Source organism: Podarcis erhardii (assembly GCF_964252035.2).
Source record: "Podarcis erhardii genome assembly, chromosome: 1".
NCBI lineage: Eukaryota > Metazoa > Chordata > Lepidosauria > Squamata > Lacertidae > Podarcis > Podarcis erhardii.
Window position 1 is genome coordinate 93077704 of NC_138497.1, and position 17991 is coordinate 93095694.

The 17991-nt window shown below is 38.1% G+C and overlaps 1 protein-coding gene across 9 annotated transcripts in view; it reads right to left on the reverse strand.

The window, feature by feature from the left end:
• Positions 1-3515: 3515 nt before the first annotated feature.
• The window catches only part of SEMA5B (semaphorin 5B), a 363675-nt gene continuing 349199 nt past the window's right edge, over positions 3516-17991 (reverse strand). For 8 of the 9 annotated variants that reach the window (XM_081871152.1, XM_081871150.1, XM_081871157.1 and 5 more), the window contains one exon: positions 3516-17945. In XM_081871152.1, the coding sequence (XP_081727278.1) occupies positions 17790-17945 (156 nt within the window). In that variant the 3' untranslated portion in view covers positions 3516-17789. The remainder of the gene's footprint in view (positions 17946-17991) is intronic. The other variant, XM_081871156.1, reaches the window with a different exon arrangement.

Below are 17991 nucleotides of genomic sequence, written 5' to 3' on the forward strand. Positions count from 1 at the left end.
CCTCACAGCTCTTGCCACATGATTTTTCTCTTTGGGTACAACACCTACAAGGAGGAACAAGGCCATCCACTTAACACCCTTTCATTGCCCAGTAGAGAACAATCTAGCTTTCATCTAATAGCAATATCAATTAACACATCCTGGTCCCAGTTACATCAAGGTTGAACCTTCTTTTTGCTAATAAAGTGTTATCCTACTGGGACTGCAGCTGTATAGATTTGAAGTACTTTCACAAGAAGCAGATGATGTTTTTTCACATACACATACCCCTCCTGGCTGCCATGTTATTTGTGTGGCATTAGCTAAAATGAGTCCATAGAATCAGGTTAGGTGTTCCCCTTGATTACGCTTTCTTTGTCATCTTCAAGGCATTTCTCACTGTTGGGATTTTAGGGAAAGAAACTCTCTGTGTACTCTTAATCTGCTCCCAAGAGGAGTCAAGGCACTTTTTTGTTCCTGATTTTTGTCTTACTTCTCTTGAGCACTTAAAAATGAACTAGAAGATTGGTGCAAGTAGATGTCCTCCTAGTCAGAGGGCAGCTTGGTGGCAACATCGTGACAGTATCCTTTTTTCTTCTTCTTATATTTGTGTTGTTAAAAAGAAATCTCCAACTTCTTGGCTGAGAACTAGAAAATGTGAGTAGGATCTGCTGCTTCATTTCCTGGAGTTGTACTTGGGCCAGTCACTTTTTGAACTTGGTGTCCTCATCTGATGTGTGTGAGATAATACAGGTATAACTTTATTGTCACTGTCTAGGATAAGACAGATCTGTTGTCCCATCTTTTATGTAGTACAGATCTCCTGTTCAGACAAGGTGGCCGCCTACTCTCACATCTCATATGTAAGGCATACTGGCATAACCTGAAGAGGTGTTATATCCTTGTGTGTGCTGTTGAATGTGTGGGAAACATTTTGATTTTATAAAGATTGAACACACAATGCAAAATGAGCCACCTCCAGGCGTGTGCTTTACTAAAAAGGGAAGTAGATATATAGCCATTAGGTAGAATTAATGAATATGAAGGCTATACATTATACAGTGGCTCAAGACAGCCTATAAAGGTTCTGATAGCAGAAATTTTGATTTGGTCATTAACCTGCTTTATAATAGTGGTAACTTCTCAAGTTGCTAGGGCAGCAAAAGTGGTTTGGAAAACACTTTTTGGATGTGATGTGGTTGCTTATACTTTTTACTCATCAATTATTTCCCAACATTAAAGTGAAAGTGACACGATTGGCTAGATAGGTACATACAGCAATTGTATAGGAATGGTTAGGGTTATATATAGACACTCAAGAAGACACCGAAGAGAAGTTCTTCCATGCAAGTTCTGTTGAAGTGAATAGGAGCAGCACAATCTTGTGTTGACCCCCTTCATTCAATGTAACTTGTACAGGAAAAATTCCCAGTGGATTATATCTTATCTAACCTTGTGCTCCAGGCAGCCTGCACAATATGTTCCCTAATAAATTAGTGAAGTTTTATTATCTGTTAGACATTAGCTTGGTCTCATTCAAATGAGTAGATCTGCCCTTGTTTTTAATGAGTCAGGAATATGAACTCTTCTCAGAGCAGTCTTACATCGATTCTCTCTAAATGTCTAAATATTGAAATGATAATTTAAATATCTAAATCTAAATTTAGATCAGTATTTTATCAGTTAACAGTGAAAGGCACTGATTGCCATTCTAATTACATCCCATAGTTTGATGCTAGAGCCACACTTACTTGGGAATTTGGTATCATTCAAACAAATTTAGGTGCCAGAGTGTTAAAAATAGGTTCCTGAGAGAATGCACCAAATCTTTTTATCATTGTTCATTTCCTTTTTTTTTTATTATTATTAATTTTTTAGAAAAGTTTTTCTTTTACAAATTTAAATAACACATACTTTCCAATATAATACATAAATTCTTTTAGACTTCCCCCAGCTCCCTCCACAATCCTCATGATTTTAAAATTTAATTCACATTTCCTTTATAATTGTATTGCTAGTTAGTAAATCTTTACAGCTCTTTCCCCTCTTACAACACCCTTTCTCCTCACAAAGCCTCTTTAAAACCGACTAGCGTTGTCTGTTCATCACATATATTTTCCAGATAAATCGTAAACTTTCTCCAGTCCTGTATGAACTTGTGATCCTTTTGGTATCTGATTTTTCCTGTCAGTTTGTCTAATTCAACAAAGTCCATCAATTTCCGTCTCCATTCTTCCAATGTTGGTAAATCTTCTTGTTTCCATTTTTGAGCCATTAAAATTCTTGCCGCAGTCACTGCATATTGAAAAAGTTTATAATCACTTCTATTAATCTCGCTTCCTGTAATTCCTAACAAAAAGGCTTCTGGTTTCTTCACAAACGTATATTTAAACATCTTTTTCAACTCATTATATATCATTTCCCAGAAGCCTTTTACTTTCTTACACTCCCACCACATATGATAAAATGACCCTTCCTTCTCCTTACATTTCCAACATTTATTACATGTCTTATACATTTTTGCAAGTTTAACGGGAGTGATATACCATCTATATACCATTTTCATGATATTTTCCTTTATCGTCATACATGCAGTGAATTTCATATTTTCCTTCCATACCTTCTCCCAATCTGTCAGCTGTATATTATAACCATATCATTGTTCATTTCCAGCTTGGGGGAAAAGAATGCCCACCTCTGTCTGTGCTCGGTGACTTGCCTCCTGCCTAGAAGTTCAAACAAGATAAGCATGTGGAATTATTTCCGCATGTGAAATGGAAAATACTGGTCAATGTGGCTGCGTTGTGCATGCAGAAACAAATGAATAAGGTCTGTGACATTTAATCACGTAATCAGTTAATCAAAATATTTTGATCAAATGAACACACACACACGGTAATTATAAGTACTGTTGATGACCAATTCCATCATAGAAGTATTTCCAGCCCTTGTGTGAGAGAATGGGGAGTCCCTTTTCTAAGATGATGTGTGCTACCGCACACGTTTTTATGTAGAACTACTGGGTTCTGTCCCATGTTGCATGAGCTCTTTCTCTTTGCCCTCTCTACAGGCCACTGTGCCTGTCAAAATCCTCTCCAAAGGGCTGGGAGAACCTGCCCAACATTGAGAGTTGTCCTCTGGGGCTGCCAGGGGTTGCAGGGTGCTGGCAGGGGGAGCAAGGTGTTGAGTGAGATTGCCTTCTGCTTATGCCATGTTGGGTGCAACCCTTAGTTTCTCATATGCAATAATTGTGCAGATTTGACTCATTCTTTAATTATTTGACTAAACCTGAGTTCATTATTGATATTTTAATTGGTGGCAGCCCTATTCTAAGATAAAAATTCCACTCCACCCCCAGATCCAAGATTTTTGCATTAAGAAGCAGCCATACATTATTTCAAATACACTAACATACTTTATTCTAACTGAATTGTGTATTTTTAAAAGAAAATATAGATAAAAACCAATTTTTGTGTGTTATATTTGAATGAATGAATGAAATAAGTAAATAAATAAATAGAACAAAATGTAGATAATTGCAGTAGGCTATGGTAAAGGGCATGTTAGGAAAGCGTCATGATCTGGGTTTGTATAAGGAAATCAATGAATCTTTGTTACGGCATGGAAAACGCAATTGTATAGTAGAAGTCTGCACTGCCAGCCCTGGAAATGGGCCAAGATCCTCTTTAACCCAGGCAAGAAGACCACTGACTGAAATGAGAAGTACTCTGTACCAAACAATGAATTCAGAAACTTACATAAATTAATAGGCTTTGATGTTGTACGATATATTCCTATCTGTGCTAGTGACTGAGAGGTTCAAGGAGCTGACAATAGACTGCCCTCTAACTCTGGCTTTTGAAATTTCACCCTCCATTGCCAACACTTTTTGAAGCATATCTTCACAACCAGAAAGGCTTGGATTTTATTCTTTTAAAGAAGAAAAGCTTAATTCTTTTTGGCAGTGCCATGTTGAGTGGCTTTTCTGTTCTATGCAATGACAGCATATGCATGGGTCCTTCCTTTGGGTTTTTGAACACGTAGCAGAGTCTTTTTTACATTTTCTGTTTTCCCCCTCCAGTGCAAAGCGACCTAGGAGCCTGAGAGTTTCAGGATCAAACCCCCTCTACAGTTTGCCTTCATTGCACTCCACATTTTTTGTACCAGTTAGGGCACTTTGCATTCTTTCTGTATTTGTATCTGCAATGTTTCAGATATGGGAAGAATTGATGCTAGTGTCAGGATTTCCCAATGTGAGCTGGAGAGGTTTATTGCTATCTCCCATGAGCCTTCAGTTGTCCAACTTGACATCTTAAAATCCATATTTTTGTTTCATTTGGATATACAGCTGCAGGTTCTGAAACAACACAATCCATTAAATAATGAGAAAGTGTTTGGTAAACTGGGTCACGCAGGTGTTGAGGAGTATTGGCTTGAGCTGTGGTGAAATGTCAAAGACATTTTGGTCTGATCTTGGTTGGTTGTCCTTTGCTTAAGGTTCACGACAAACCTCAATTCAGTAACTCCACATTTAGCTTAACTAATTTTTTACAGGCACTGTTTTCTCATGTCTAAGCTTTTCTTTGAACTCAACTTTTTTATATGCATGTAGTCGTTCACCTGTCAGAATTCTGCATGTTCTGTGATATGCAGTATCCTCACCTTTATGTTTCAGAGAAAGTTTTATATGTTAAAATGCATGGATTTTTAATTGCATCTCAGGATTTGTTTTAACTAGGCCTGGTGGTGTGAACCTGTAGTAAAAACGATTCCCTTGCATTTGTGGGTATGACTTTTGTAAATCTAACCTGAGATTGTAAAAACAAATACATAGAACATAAAATGATTTCATTAGGATTTGTAAGCATTTTGCTTTTTGTAATTTTGTAGGAAAAAATGATATTTTTATTTTAGGGCAAGTTCTACTTTTGTATGTAATATGCTGACATGGGGCACAATCTGTCAGAAGCATATCCTGCATTCATCTCATGGAAATAAATTTAGAGGTGTGGTCCTGCCCTATTCCCATTCATTTATTTCACCTTTGGAACTTAAGTAGGACAGGTTTCTCATGGATTGTGTCTGTGATGTCTTTTATTTTTTAATAAAACTTATTTAAAACCCACTGTCTAATACATCTAGAAACGTAAACTTCACCTATCACTTTGGAGTTCTCTTTAAACTGGAATCTTGCTGTAAGTGTTTGGTGTTAACTTGTGTAATACTTGATACACATTAAAAAGGTTAATTGTAGCTTGTGAGTCATCTTTTGTGCTTGGATGCCATATAATATCCTAGAGCGATGTTAATATTCATTGAGGTATCTGCTGCTGGCTTTGTTTTGGAGGATTCCAACATGGCTTTTTGTCATATGTCTGTTGGCAAGAGATGCAAGCTTAGGAACAGGTTTAACAAGGGATCGTTTTCCAGGTCATTGTACAAATGGCAGCTGCCAGAAGAACTGGACATGCAATTTTTTGGTGAATTGTCCAAATTCAAAAATAAGTTGGGCTTTTCTCAAGACAGTTCCATGAGATGATCTTCCAAATCACAAGCAACAGAATCTTTGTTTCTTGTTTCAGAATTGGCCTCAAATTATCCCATCAAGGGCTGGTTTTTGTGACAAGCTGTGTCTTGTAAACAAAAAAAAGCTACTGTTCTGTTCTTTAATCTATAAGATGATGATTCAGGATTTGGATAAAGCTTGTAAAAACACCTGTCCGTAATTATGGTTTTAATGTGTGTGGGTTTGTTTTTTTTAAAAAAAAATTTACATGTTTTGTTATATTTATTATGTATTTTCCTCAGAGTATTTGTTTAACCTAGAAAAATGTACAACATTTATGTCTGATATGATGAGTCACAGTCATTTCTGACTTGGGACAAAAAATATCAAGGTGATGCCTCAGATTTCATCTAACACTGATTCTGTTGATGTGAACTTTTTCAAATGGGACGGCTTTAACAGTAACCTGGTAAACTCAGGTCCTAATCCTGAATTTGGCTTTTTATGGACGAAGATAATACATCTTACCTTGTATTCTCAACAGACAAGCTGAAGGCACAGGTAAGTGTCACTTGTGCTGTACTGAAGGAAAGATGCTTTGGATAACAAAAACAAAGTTTAGAATTTCTGCTTTTTATATTTTGGTGTGTTTGTTGTGGAAAACTAGAGAAAGGAGGAAACATGTTGCTTCCTAGAGATGTTGTAGTTTTAGTCAGTTGAAGAGTAGATTAGCATTACATTGCAGACCAATTAGCAAAGGATGTGTGAATGTGCTAATTGTGCACAAATGTGCCTTAATACTAAACAATTCCATGTAGAAATTTCCCGCATGTAAAGTGTTAAGGAATCTAGGGGATAAAGCTCAATCTAGTTCACACTAAGTTTGTTTTTACTGATGTGGTGCCTCTCAATTACTTTCTAATCGGATGCATTAAAAAAATAAATTCCCAGAGGCACATTTGTGAATATGAAAACTCTCAAAATTATAGCTTATGATTGACTAGGAATGAGGCATTATGCATGCAGGTGTAGCTGGTTTCAGGTTATTAGAAATCCAATCTATTTTTTATGATATTATGGTGTAATTTTCAGCAGAAGACTGTGATATAAATTTCCAGTTGCACCGGAACATAAACTACAAGTGTCCCTGACTCTTGTCACTTTCCATGGTCTTTAGTTTGATTAATAAAAGGGACGAGAGCGATAACATTTTCCCAATAAGAATCTATGATCATCCCTCAATCAAAATGGGCCCATTTTATAGTGATATGTAACAATGATAAAAAATGTTATTTCAAGACCATTGGGACTAGTCTTTTAGCCTATAAATGTTGATCATATGGCTCTGGTTCTTGAAACAAGTAAATAGCCCATTTTCTTCTTTTGCGTTAAGAGAAGTGTCCTTGGAAATTCAAGTCTATTGGCTTCCTGGTCATATATAGCAAAAGGGTCTAAAGCTGATTTATTTATTTATTTATTTATTTTAAAAAAAACACCACACAATCAGCCCTGGTTGAAGTTCTAGCATAGTAAAATTCAGGATGTTTGTCTGAAGCCAAAGGTTCAGGGGCACAAAATTACTATGTATTAATGGAATCTTAAAGGGCTTGTTAATTGTCCCCTGCCTTTAAAATGTAGGAGAGGGAAGAGCTGGTAACCCTTCCAAATGTAAAGAAATTCTGATGGTCAAACTTTAGTTTTATATTCATTTGTTTGTATTTCAGGCAAGTGGAACTAGTCACTAAGAGTGCAATGTTCTATCTACATTAGTAAAAATCAGCCCTGTTGAGCTCAGTGAGGCTGTCACAGGTAAGTGTGGGTAGGATTATGCTTTAAGGCACTTGTCATGCTGCAGTGGCAAATTATACTTTGGTTGAGTACATACATTTTTTTTTTTAATGGATGCAGCCAGTAAACATAGGCTAATAAATTAAAACACTTCCATAAATTTAGCCTAACCATTTGATCATACAGAATACACTGATACAGAATTATGTGCCAGTGGATTAATATTAAATAAACCCAAATGAGGCAGCAAGACATAAATTATATTTGCCTCAACTGTTTCAAATTTCTTTTTAAGAGAAGAGATGTAGGTCAGGCATAGGCAAACTCAGCCCTCCAGCTATTTTGGGACTACAATTCCCATCATCCCTGACCACTGGTCCTGTTAGCTAGGGATGATGGGAGTTGTAGCCCCAAAACATATGGAGGGCCAAGTTTGCCTATGCCTGATGTAGGTGCTTAGAAATAGTTTTTCAATTAGAGGAAGTTGAAAGATATATTAACAGTAGCAAGGGGGGGAAAGAAATTTTAAGGTTTATGACTGGGGAAGCGATGACTAATCTAAAACAAGAGTTGAATACTTTAATCATGTGAACAAGCCTTGTCCTGCCTCATTGGAGCAAACAGATCTTTGCCTGCACATGCAAAGCTGAGGAACAGTTCACATGAGAATGGGGCTGGTTCTGAAGCTGGCAGAGCTGGGTGAACTCATTGGAGCTACTATGCTTAAGAAATAACGAGCTGGTGGGGATTTTCATTCAAAATGTCTTTAACACCTCATGGATAGAGAGATCTGTGTGTCCCTGAATAGATGTTTAGAAAGCAGATTCCAAGTTTATTGGTTCCAGTGTTTTATATGGGCTTGGACTTTTGTCTGGCTTGGACTGGGAAAATCTACTCAGTTATAAAGCTTGCTGGGTTCTTTAGTGACTCACTTACTCTCAGGGATAAGCTATCATGGTGGAAGATAGGACCAGCAATGAAGGGAGTTGTTACTTCCATATCCCTCTCCCCTATCCACATGGTTTGCCTTGCTTCTCCTTTTTCAGTGCTATGGTTTAGCAAGCAGGCAACATTCCTGCGGCTTGGGTTCCAACTACTAGTCTGTCCAGGTAGGAGCTACTGTTCCCATAAATATTTTTCTGCACCACCACCTGAAGGGATCATCCTGTTTGGCAAGAACAAAGGCTGAAGTCATAAAACAGCTGCAAGGAAACATTATTTGTCCCTGTAAGTACATTCTGTTTGTATTTTAAAGGTTATACTATAAAATAAGTGTACAGACCTGTCTTCTCACTAAGGTCACCTACTGAGGCCCTCCTGGTTGTTCCACATTCTGCAGAAGCTCAACTTCTCAACCAGAGAGGGTTTTTTTTTTTGTGGTGCCCACTCTTTGGAATATTCACCCCCCCCCACACTGTTGTGCTGGCTACTGATACCAGTCATTTGTCAAACTTTTTAAGTTGAATTTTGTACTGACTGTTAATGGTGTTGGGATTATTTTTATTTTTATTTATTTTAATTGATTTATTGTAAACTGTCTTGATATATGTTTGTAATAGTCTCTGTGTGTGATACATACTGCTTTCAGCAGACGAAAGCATGGAGTCCCATTTAGATACCAAGTATTTATACTCTTCAATAAACAGAGGAATTAATGATCAACCTCTGGATTAGGAGATTAGTATCTACAATGAATTGGCAGCATAATGAACTGATGAATTTGAGTTAAGTAAGAGTGAACATGCGATGAATGTTTTCCTTTGGCTTTTTGTATTAGAAACATTAATTTGCGGCAATAGAGTTCCTATAAATATTACTCTTGGGGGAAAATCAATTAGAATGAATAGTCGGACAGTTAATTGGGGGTTTTTAATGACTAAGTTTTGTTTAGCTGATTGCTAAACATAGTTATGGTTTATTTAAATGCTGATTGTCTAAGTAATGGATTGAAATGTGCCTCCAGTTGATTTAATGAAGTGTGGACTGTTTAATTGACTAGCTTTTGTAGGAATTAATAACTTTTTTTCAATGGATTAAGGTATATTAATTTTGTATAGGGTTGTATCCAATGGTTACTTGGGTAGAAGGTCTCCTGTGCAACCAATCTTTCCCTTTCTTTTTTAAAAGTATCTGTCCAGGACAGACAGTGTAGGTTGCTTTACTACCTTTTGTTTCTACAGGGGATAAGTGTCCCGTGTAGTCCTCCTTGGAATCAAAATTATTCTCAGTGGTTATTTCAGACTTACATAGGATGACTTGGATTGCCCCTGCTTACCCTAGGACATTTTTTCTTCATGTCTTTTTAACTTACTTCATGTCTTTTTGACTTACTTTGCACTTATTTCCTTACTTTGTATTTCAGACAGGGAATAATTTATCTCCTATCCCACAATAAACCTTAAGGGACAGTTGACAACTGTTCCAGAGGGCGTCTCCCACGCCACCAAGTAGAGAGAGGCAAGTCTGTTTTGTACCATTTCTATAATTGGTAGTTTGGGGGCTAATAGCAGCTTCCATAGTAGTTCAATATTTTCATTATCTGAATATACTGGGAGCTGCATTTCTAGTAGCTACTGAGAATCATTTGGCTTTGTGATATCCAAATAAATGTGTGTCAAGGTGGTTTGTCAAGCACACTTTGAAATGAAGGGATGGTTTCTAAACTTCATCCAGGGGAGGCAGGCTCCGCAGAAGGGAATGTCTGTTCTTTCTACTCCCCTGTGATGAAGTAATGTGGCCAGAACCCTAATCTTATTTAGCAAGTTTTGGATTCTATGGATAATGGGATTTTATGTCTACATCAAAAGTTGGAACCAACATGAGGACTTTGCCCAGAAGCTACTATTGATAAATTTCTTTCAGCACCTTTGCTTCAGCCACAGCTTTAAACTCCATTGTCATCTTATCTACTGCTGACAAACAACTCAGAAGCTTAGCAGGTTGTTTGAGTTTTATTTCTTAATTCTTCTTTACATGGTACAATTTATAAAAATACAGAAGCCCAGCCCACCCCTAAAATTCACAGTGTCTAAAGGCAGTGGTTAACAGTATACATCACCTTTATTCTAACAGTACCATTGTGTTCAGTTGCATAGGAAGGGTATTATGCCTTCACAACAGAGTCTGATAATATTTTCTTTTCCTATTTTGCTTCACAAGGCATATACTCTGCTTGTTGTTGTGATAATAATTATCTCTATTTATATACTCAAGAGCTGTCATTTATCTCCACTTCAGCTACAAAATAGAGTGGAGGTATCTCCCATCTTCATCTCCCATTTGTGTTTCCTCGTGCTTTACTTTTTAAAAATGAATTAGATTGCATTTCAAATATGCACACATTTGGATACTGGCTGAGAGTAGTTAGTTGTGCAGCTGACTGCCCTCTACATACTTTACCACAAGCCTTTATGGAATTCTTCCTGACCTCAGTGTAAACTTGCAACACATCCCTCCTAGTAGCGACTCAGGTCCCCGCAATCAAGAATTGCCCTTTAGTAAACATGGTCTTATCTTTAAAAACTTGCCCTTCACATTACAAACGAAGGATCTATGTGTTCTTAAAGCTTCATCTTGAAGCGGAAGAGGGAGGTGGGAGAAAATGGTCTGTATTCACGATTGAAACAAATGCTGGTGTGTCCAAGAGGTGCATGCTTATTTAAGACATCACATCTTTGGCCCGGGAGATGGACTAGTGAGTAAACTGGGCTGGAATATTCTGCCCATGGTTAAAAGCACACTGTCTTTAGGTATTCCAGGGCTAAGCCATTGCACTGACAATGGTTTGAAATGATTCACCAGTGAGCCTTGGCTCAAATTAAGCCTCAGGGCTTTTTTCTGCTTTAGCAGTGTAATAGCTCTGAACCCACTGCAAATAAATGCAGGCTTATAGTGTAATATTAGGAAGCTGGTATTTTTCTTATGATGAGAGAAACCCCTTAGAGGGAAATAGACCCATTAACCTTCCATATAATAAATATATGGACAGGATGTGATTATTTTAGTACAAGTGGAAGTATTTGGAAGCAAATATCACCACTGGCACAATGTGTCTGATACACAATATGTAAGTTGGGATAGCCTTGCCAAACTGGGTGCCCTGCCAGTGCGGTCAGCCCAAACACCCACAGTGGCCATGCTGGCTGAGATGGGAGTTGTGTCCTCCAAATAATAATGGTTCCAAGTTGGGTCTGGGCGAGGTAATTAGAAGCGGGAAAACAACTTTTATCGTATTGCAACCCATGCTTTTTCTATCCTAGGCTATTGAAACACTGATTCCATGTTGGCAGTGTGAGTGCCTTACCACAAAAGCTAGCCAGTTCTAAATAGTTGTATTCAAATAAATGAGGTTTACTTTCCTGATCCAGAGACCCCACAGCAAAAGATGCACAAAATCTACTGTCTTACCTGTGCAAGAACGGTGTTCCACGTGCATAGTGGAGTTTCAGTTTCAGGCAAATGTGCTTAGGAGCCAGACATACAGCTGCTAATTTAGAATGCATTGTTTCCTGGAAAGTACATCTGGCATAAATAGCAGAGATCACCCCTAAGGAATCTCACTTTGGCAGGTTTCTAGAATTTGTCCAGCTCTTTAAATGCTGTTAAAATTCCTGGATGTTTCTCCAGAAAATAGCTTGAGGTATCACCTGAATAGTTCAACTTAGAGATGACTCAAGGGTAAACTAGATGGGGCTGGTGTGTTTTCGTGGGAACGGGGCTTTAACCAGTTTACTCTTCCTGTAGTTTGGATCAAAATTGCACCTGTTACTTCCAGTGGGATGCAAGTTCTCTCTTGCTCCAATGGGAGTTTTCTTCCCACTGGGAATAACTGACAACCAATTCAAGAGGGATAGTTTTAGCATGTGATAGTAAAAATAGTCTTGTGAGATCTTAAAATTAAATTTTATTGTGTGAATAAGCTACTGTGCACTACAGCCTATTTTGTAGCTTGAGGACATTTCATACCTCTTCAAAAATCAGGAATGTAACTTGAGTACCATTTATACCAGTCCCTCTCTCTACAGCCACTAATATATGTAGCTTTTTCTCTTTTCTTTCTGTCTCTCAACTCATTTTCAGCAAGTACAAAATGAAGTCCTGCAAAAAGAAATAGGGATGGCTAAATTTGGGATGTGCTGAATACTGAAAGTAAAGTTGGATGCGCCCAACAACCGCAAGGTCAGAAGTCACCCATTTTTTCTTAAATTCACTCTATAGCCCCTTAACACCATTACATTCAACCTGGAAAAGTAGCCTAGAAGATGAAAGAGTATTTATTTACCTGTAGAAGAGCATCTACAATACCACCTAACCAAGTTGAAAGCAATTGATTTTTGCAGTGCAGTAAACCCGCAACTTGTATGAAGGTTACAGTCTGGGGATCGTGCCTGCAACCAAAACCACATATACTCAAAACACATTGGGTTCAATGGTGGATAGGATGGCTAAAGTCATTTTTCCCAGAACCCCTTCTCCCTTTCTAATTTTTTTCCCCATGCGCAAAAGTTAAAGTTGCAGGCTTACTGTAATATATAAATGAAACTGGAACTCAAGGAGCCCATCTCATATTATTATTATTATCATTATTATTATTCCTACTTACAGCTTAGTTTTTCCTTACACACACCTCTATTGATAATTAAAAACAATAGGACCAATATACTAAGTCAATTTGGACTGTTTATTCATAAAGTATGAGCAAATACAAACATTGTTTACTTTGCCATTCTTAACAGGAATGGATTTTTTGTGGGCTGGGAAGATGAACAGTTCTAGCTACAAAAGTCAACTCCTCAAGTTTAATTGAACAACAAAATTCATTCATCTATGAAAAGTTTTAGTTATTTTCTCTTTCGGGTTCCCCTTTGAAACCTATCCTCAAGTCCAAGTGCTGCTTTTATTATTCTAAATTTATTTTTAGACCATTCAGCAGTAAACATACCATTTGTATGTGTTATAAATATATAAACATACATAGGATTTGAGTAAGGGGACTTTATGATGAACTTTACATTTTTATTTTGCTTATGTAATAAAGTCCCACATTTGGTGTGACTAAATGGACCGAGTTAATTAGTTTGATTGCCGGATATAATTTTTTCTTAATATTAGATTTTGTAATGCTAGAATGGGGGAGCAATCCTAAATTATAGCCCCGCCCTGCAAAGGGATTCAAATCATACCCACTTCCTACACAGATCTTCATCTAAGTTCATTTTCTAAAATAAAATAAAAAAATAAGGCAGCAGGTACACATGTATAACTCATGTCATAGGTGAGCTACTGCAAGAGATGAATAAACACTCAAATCACCTTCTTTCCAATGCCATTACCTCATTATTCTTCAAAGGTTTACTTTTAACATAAAGAAGGTTCTCCCCCTTCTCTATTAGAATGTACATATTATTGAAGAGCAGGGTGTTTTTAACTAGCTTTGCAGCAATAAAGTCAATGTATATTTGTTAAAATATAAATCCTCATCGTAAACCAAAAGGGCAGATTCGATTGCTGCACTACTAGTTTGGCAGAAGTGGCAAAACATCATTAGGTTCAAGAAACTGCATCACAACGGGTGCTGCCAGAAAGAGAAAGCAAATCTGTGTAGGGCTCCCATATAGTATGGTGATTAAGCTTTGCTGCTTTATCAGTCTAAGCATTCTCTGTAGTCACATTATGGCAGTAGAGGGCACTAGGATAAGCAGCAGGTAAGATGAGCAAATGTTACTCAGTTAGATCAGCTCTTGCACTCTCCACACACTGGACTTGCCAAAGTCTGGCACACCTTCTATGTGTGCAGCTCCCTTGCTAGCAAGGTTTAGCCACATTCCTTTTAACAATTTCCAGCAGCAGCAGCAGCAGTTCCACAGCTATGAAACGATAGATATGTCTTCTGCCCCTTTTCTGAGAGGGAGAGTTCTATGGCAGCTTGTAAGAAACTGCTGTATCAGAATGCATAAGAGCAGTGCAACTGTAGTGCTCATACTTCTTTCCTGCAAAAATCTATTATTATTTTTTCAAAAAGAGACAAAACACAAGGGTGATAGTTCCTCACATTTGAGTAACCACAGGTTATGTTTCTGAAATCAAAAGCTAACAACATCTTCCTACCCAAATATGAAAAGCCATTTTCTTCCCTGCACCCGGAGAAAGTGAAGAGTTAGGACTACCTCCAAAATACAATTTGTAAAATAGGATTTGTAGTTGCTATTATTCAAACCTCCGTTCTGAAAGAATCTGAATCTGCTGTGTTCTTTGCTCTCTGTCCCATTCCCTGGGTTCAACATATCCCTCTCAAAATGAAAACCCTAGTTTCAAATCTGTTCAACTGAATCTTGTAGATGTTGCCTAAGCTTATAAAGGTGGTTAAAAAAATAAGTAAAACAAAAAGTGGATGAGAGATCCTTTATAGCACTTGACCGTACAGAATTTGGGCACAGTCCTCACAGCATCTCTGGGATTGCATGCAACTTGATGACACTTTAATGGTTGCCTCCTGCTACATAGAACTGGTTTAGGAAATCCCATGCGTCTCAAAAGAGACTTGCTGTGCAAAGTGCCCCACTAGATGTAAGAGAGCTGGGTCTCTTCCCCATGGCAAAAATGCATTGCTCCTCTGAAGGATATTCCCAAACATTTGCATATTCAGTTTCCACATCAAACACTGGGAGGGGGCTTTGTTTCCTTGCTAAGCCCTGCTGTCAAAAGCAACACTGCCAAACCAAATACATTTCCAGTGTGTACTACAACATCCATTATGACAACCCCAAGTGTAATAAATACCAGGTGTTTAGAAAACCCCTCTAGAGAATCAGACCGCTCTACTGTGGACATTATCAGCTGGGTGCCTGAAACACTAAATTAACTTAGGATGCAAGAATGTCACTATGCCCTATGTCATTAACCTGCCATGTGATAAGAAACTGCTCTTATTTTGCATTAGATTGCCCCTAAAGAATTGTACTGCCATGCAATACATTAATGGAATGTTAAAAAACTCAGATGTTCTTTTCCACCCATTCACCCTACTTTCTGTTGAAATGGCATTTGCACACCCACGTTGCAATTGCCATTCATATTTTTGAAAGGGTATCATTCTTCACATTCAGATGCCTGGGAAGAATGAATCTGGAATATCCTAACTAAAAATATCCCTCCCCTAGCCTGTCCTGATTTCTGGCATTTGGAGAAAGAAAGATATGCTGCATAACCAGAATGGGAAAATATTCTATGTAATAAAATAAATTCTAGTCTTTATCTAACTGAAAAATAGATCTGGCTTATTTTATGGCAAAAAAAGAGTGAACGAAAGGTTTAATTCATTTGCATATATACCTTTTTAAGAACTGTTGCAAAATAAATTACAATTTTGCAGCACCCTCTGAAACAGTGACACTGATCCAGCCATTTCTTACACAATATAGAGGCTCAGATGGAGCTCAATTACGAGCAAGTGTCCCAATCATTTCGGTGGAAAAGACAGATCTGCATGTGCAGCAGCTTTCTTTTGTCAGGTGAATGGGATGTTCTGCACTCAAAAGAGCCTCATGTGTGCAACAGAAACCCCAGAAGAGTCTGGATTAGAGTCTGTAGCAATTTGATCAAGTTCTCAGTCATGGGCACATGGAAGCAAACAGCAAAAACCAAAACAAAACCCCAGCCGGTTGCATATCTAAATCCCCCCAAAAATCTACAGCCCATGCATCCATCCAGACTACTTCAGCCATTGGTATACCATTCACAATTTAGGCACCAATGTTTTGTGATATGTGGTTGCATAAGGTAACATCAGGTGTTGGCATCAGCACTGGATTGCTCTCCCTATTCAAACTAGCCATTCTGCATCATGAACACAGAGCCATTGACCGGTTTGCATGTCCTGCCTGTGTTAATGGTCTCGACTGTGCCATTATTCAGATTCTATGTCCAAAATGTGTTTTAAAGGTGGCAACAGTAATGAGCACAGGTCTGGCTGCCAGACAGTGAACCTGAATCTAAAACAAACGGCTTGGACAAATGTCAAGCCAGCAACTGCAAATAGATATGGTCATTGCTGAAAGAAGATATGGAGGAGAATCCCCAAGCTCTGGAATTGTTCATCATTCATGCCGGGACTCTTATTACATGCTCTGCATTGTGGCAGTCTCCATCTCTTAGCACCAGGAGTTATGCTGAACAACAATGGCAAACTCGCTCACATTGCCAGACACACTGGGAATGTCCATTAAAGCGTGGTGTGCATTGGCTAGACATGAATGTCAGACAATCACCTGTCCAAAGACGACATGGCTTCTGCACTGGTCTAACACAATCACACATATACAAAGAATAACATTTCAAAACAGGACTGGATTATTATTATTTGAAAAGGCTACAGACTCCATTTTTTACCTTTACCAAAGCAGAATTACTTTTTCTTCTTCTTGCTTAGACACAGGAGGACACTGTCAACTGATGGTGCACATTGTACTCCCATGGAGAAGTACTAGCTGGAAGACACTGAAGGAATCTGCAGTAGGCTTTATGGGTTAGACTATGCTATGAAGACATTCTTCAGAGTCAAACTGAACTCAAAACATTTTTTCCCCAAGTGAATAAAAAATTATAAAAAATAAAATCAGCATTAGCACAAAGCTTGGTGATTTCAACAAGGACAGCAAGGCCATCAATCTAGCAGCTCCTTAAGAGACTACCACAATCAAAGTTAAAAGAAAATAGTTGCCCCACCCCTTCCAAAATCAAGATATTCCATGGCTCTTGTTCCACTCATCATATTTTCCCCAGTGGGATAAATTCTTTTCTACCCAGAGCCCATGCTTCAAGCCCCCAAACCTATACTTCAGGTAATGTCATCCTACATTTCCCTCAAAACTATGGCTGGAAATGTTTCAAAATGCTAGTTTTGCGTGAAGTACCTTATCTTTGTTCTGTTTATCTCACTAGACTTTTTTTTCCATTGAAGGCTGCATATTATTTCAACGTGTCGCAGGAAATGGTGATGATACACTGATCAACCCCCAAACCTAAACACCAGAATCTTGAGCACAATATTCGATAAGGCTTCTCTTGTGGATGACATTCATACTACCATTAACCTGTAGGCTTATGAAGGACGCATCTCAGCGCATTGAAGGCATTTGTCTTCCATGTCCACTGAGTTTCTGAAGCGGTGCTGGGTAGCCAAGTACCATTCCACACAAAGTTAGCACATAATGGTTGGTTCTTGGACTGTCATGGCATCAGACACAAAGGCATCTCCAGCCATAAATATCCATAGCAGTATGTGATGTCTCTAGCTGAGGACTCCTCAAAAAATCTTAGGCAAGATGGTCCATTGTCCATAAGCAGTGGGTCCACTTAAGGAGATGTACTACTCAAAAGTAAGACCACTGATAAAAGAGAAAATAAAAGGCCCACTGTTTAATATTTACATCTAGAGACTGGGCCAATATTTGGTCCATAAACTCAATTTAAAAAATAAAAATCATAAAGGAAGCGATCCAGTTCTTGGTGTCCATCATCAGCTGTTGGTAAAGGTCCTTCCAGGGGAGGCCTCAGGCCTGTAGTCATACTTATTCAGTGTACTGGGGTAATAGGTGGTTGTGTACACATTTGTTTGCTGCAAAGGATAGAAGTTGGTCCTGTCATCTGGTATTAAATTGTTCTTGTTAAGTGTCTGTGGGGGGAAAAACAGAGAAATTTATAGAGACATTCTTTTCCCT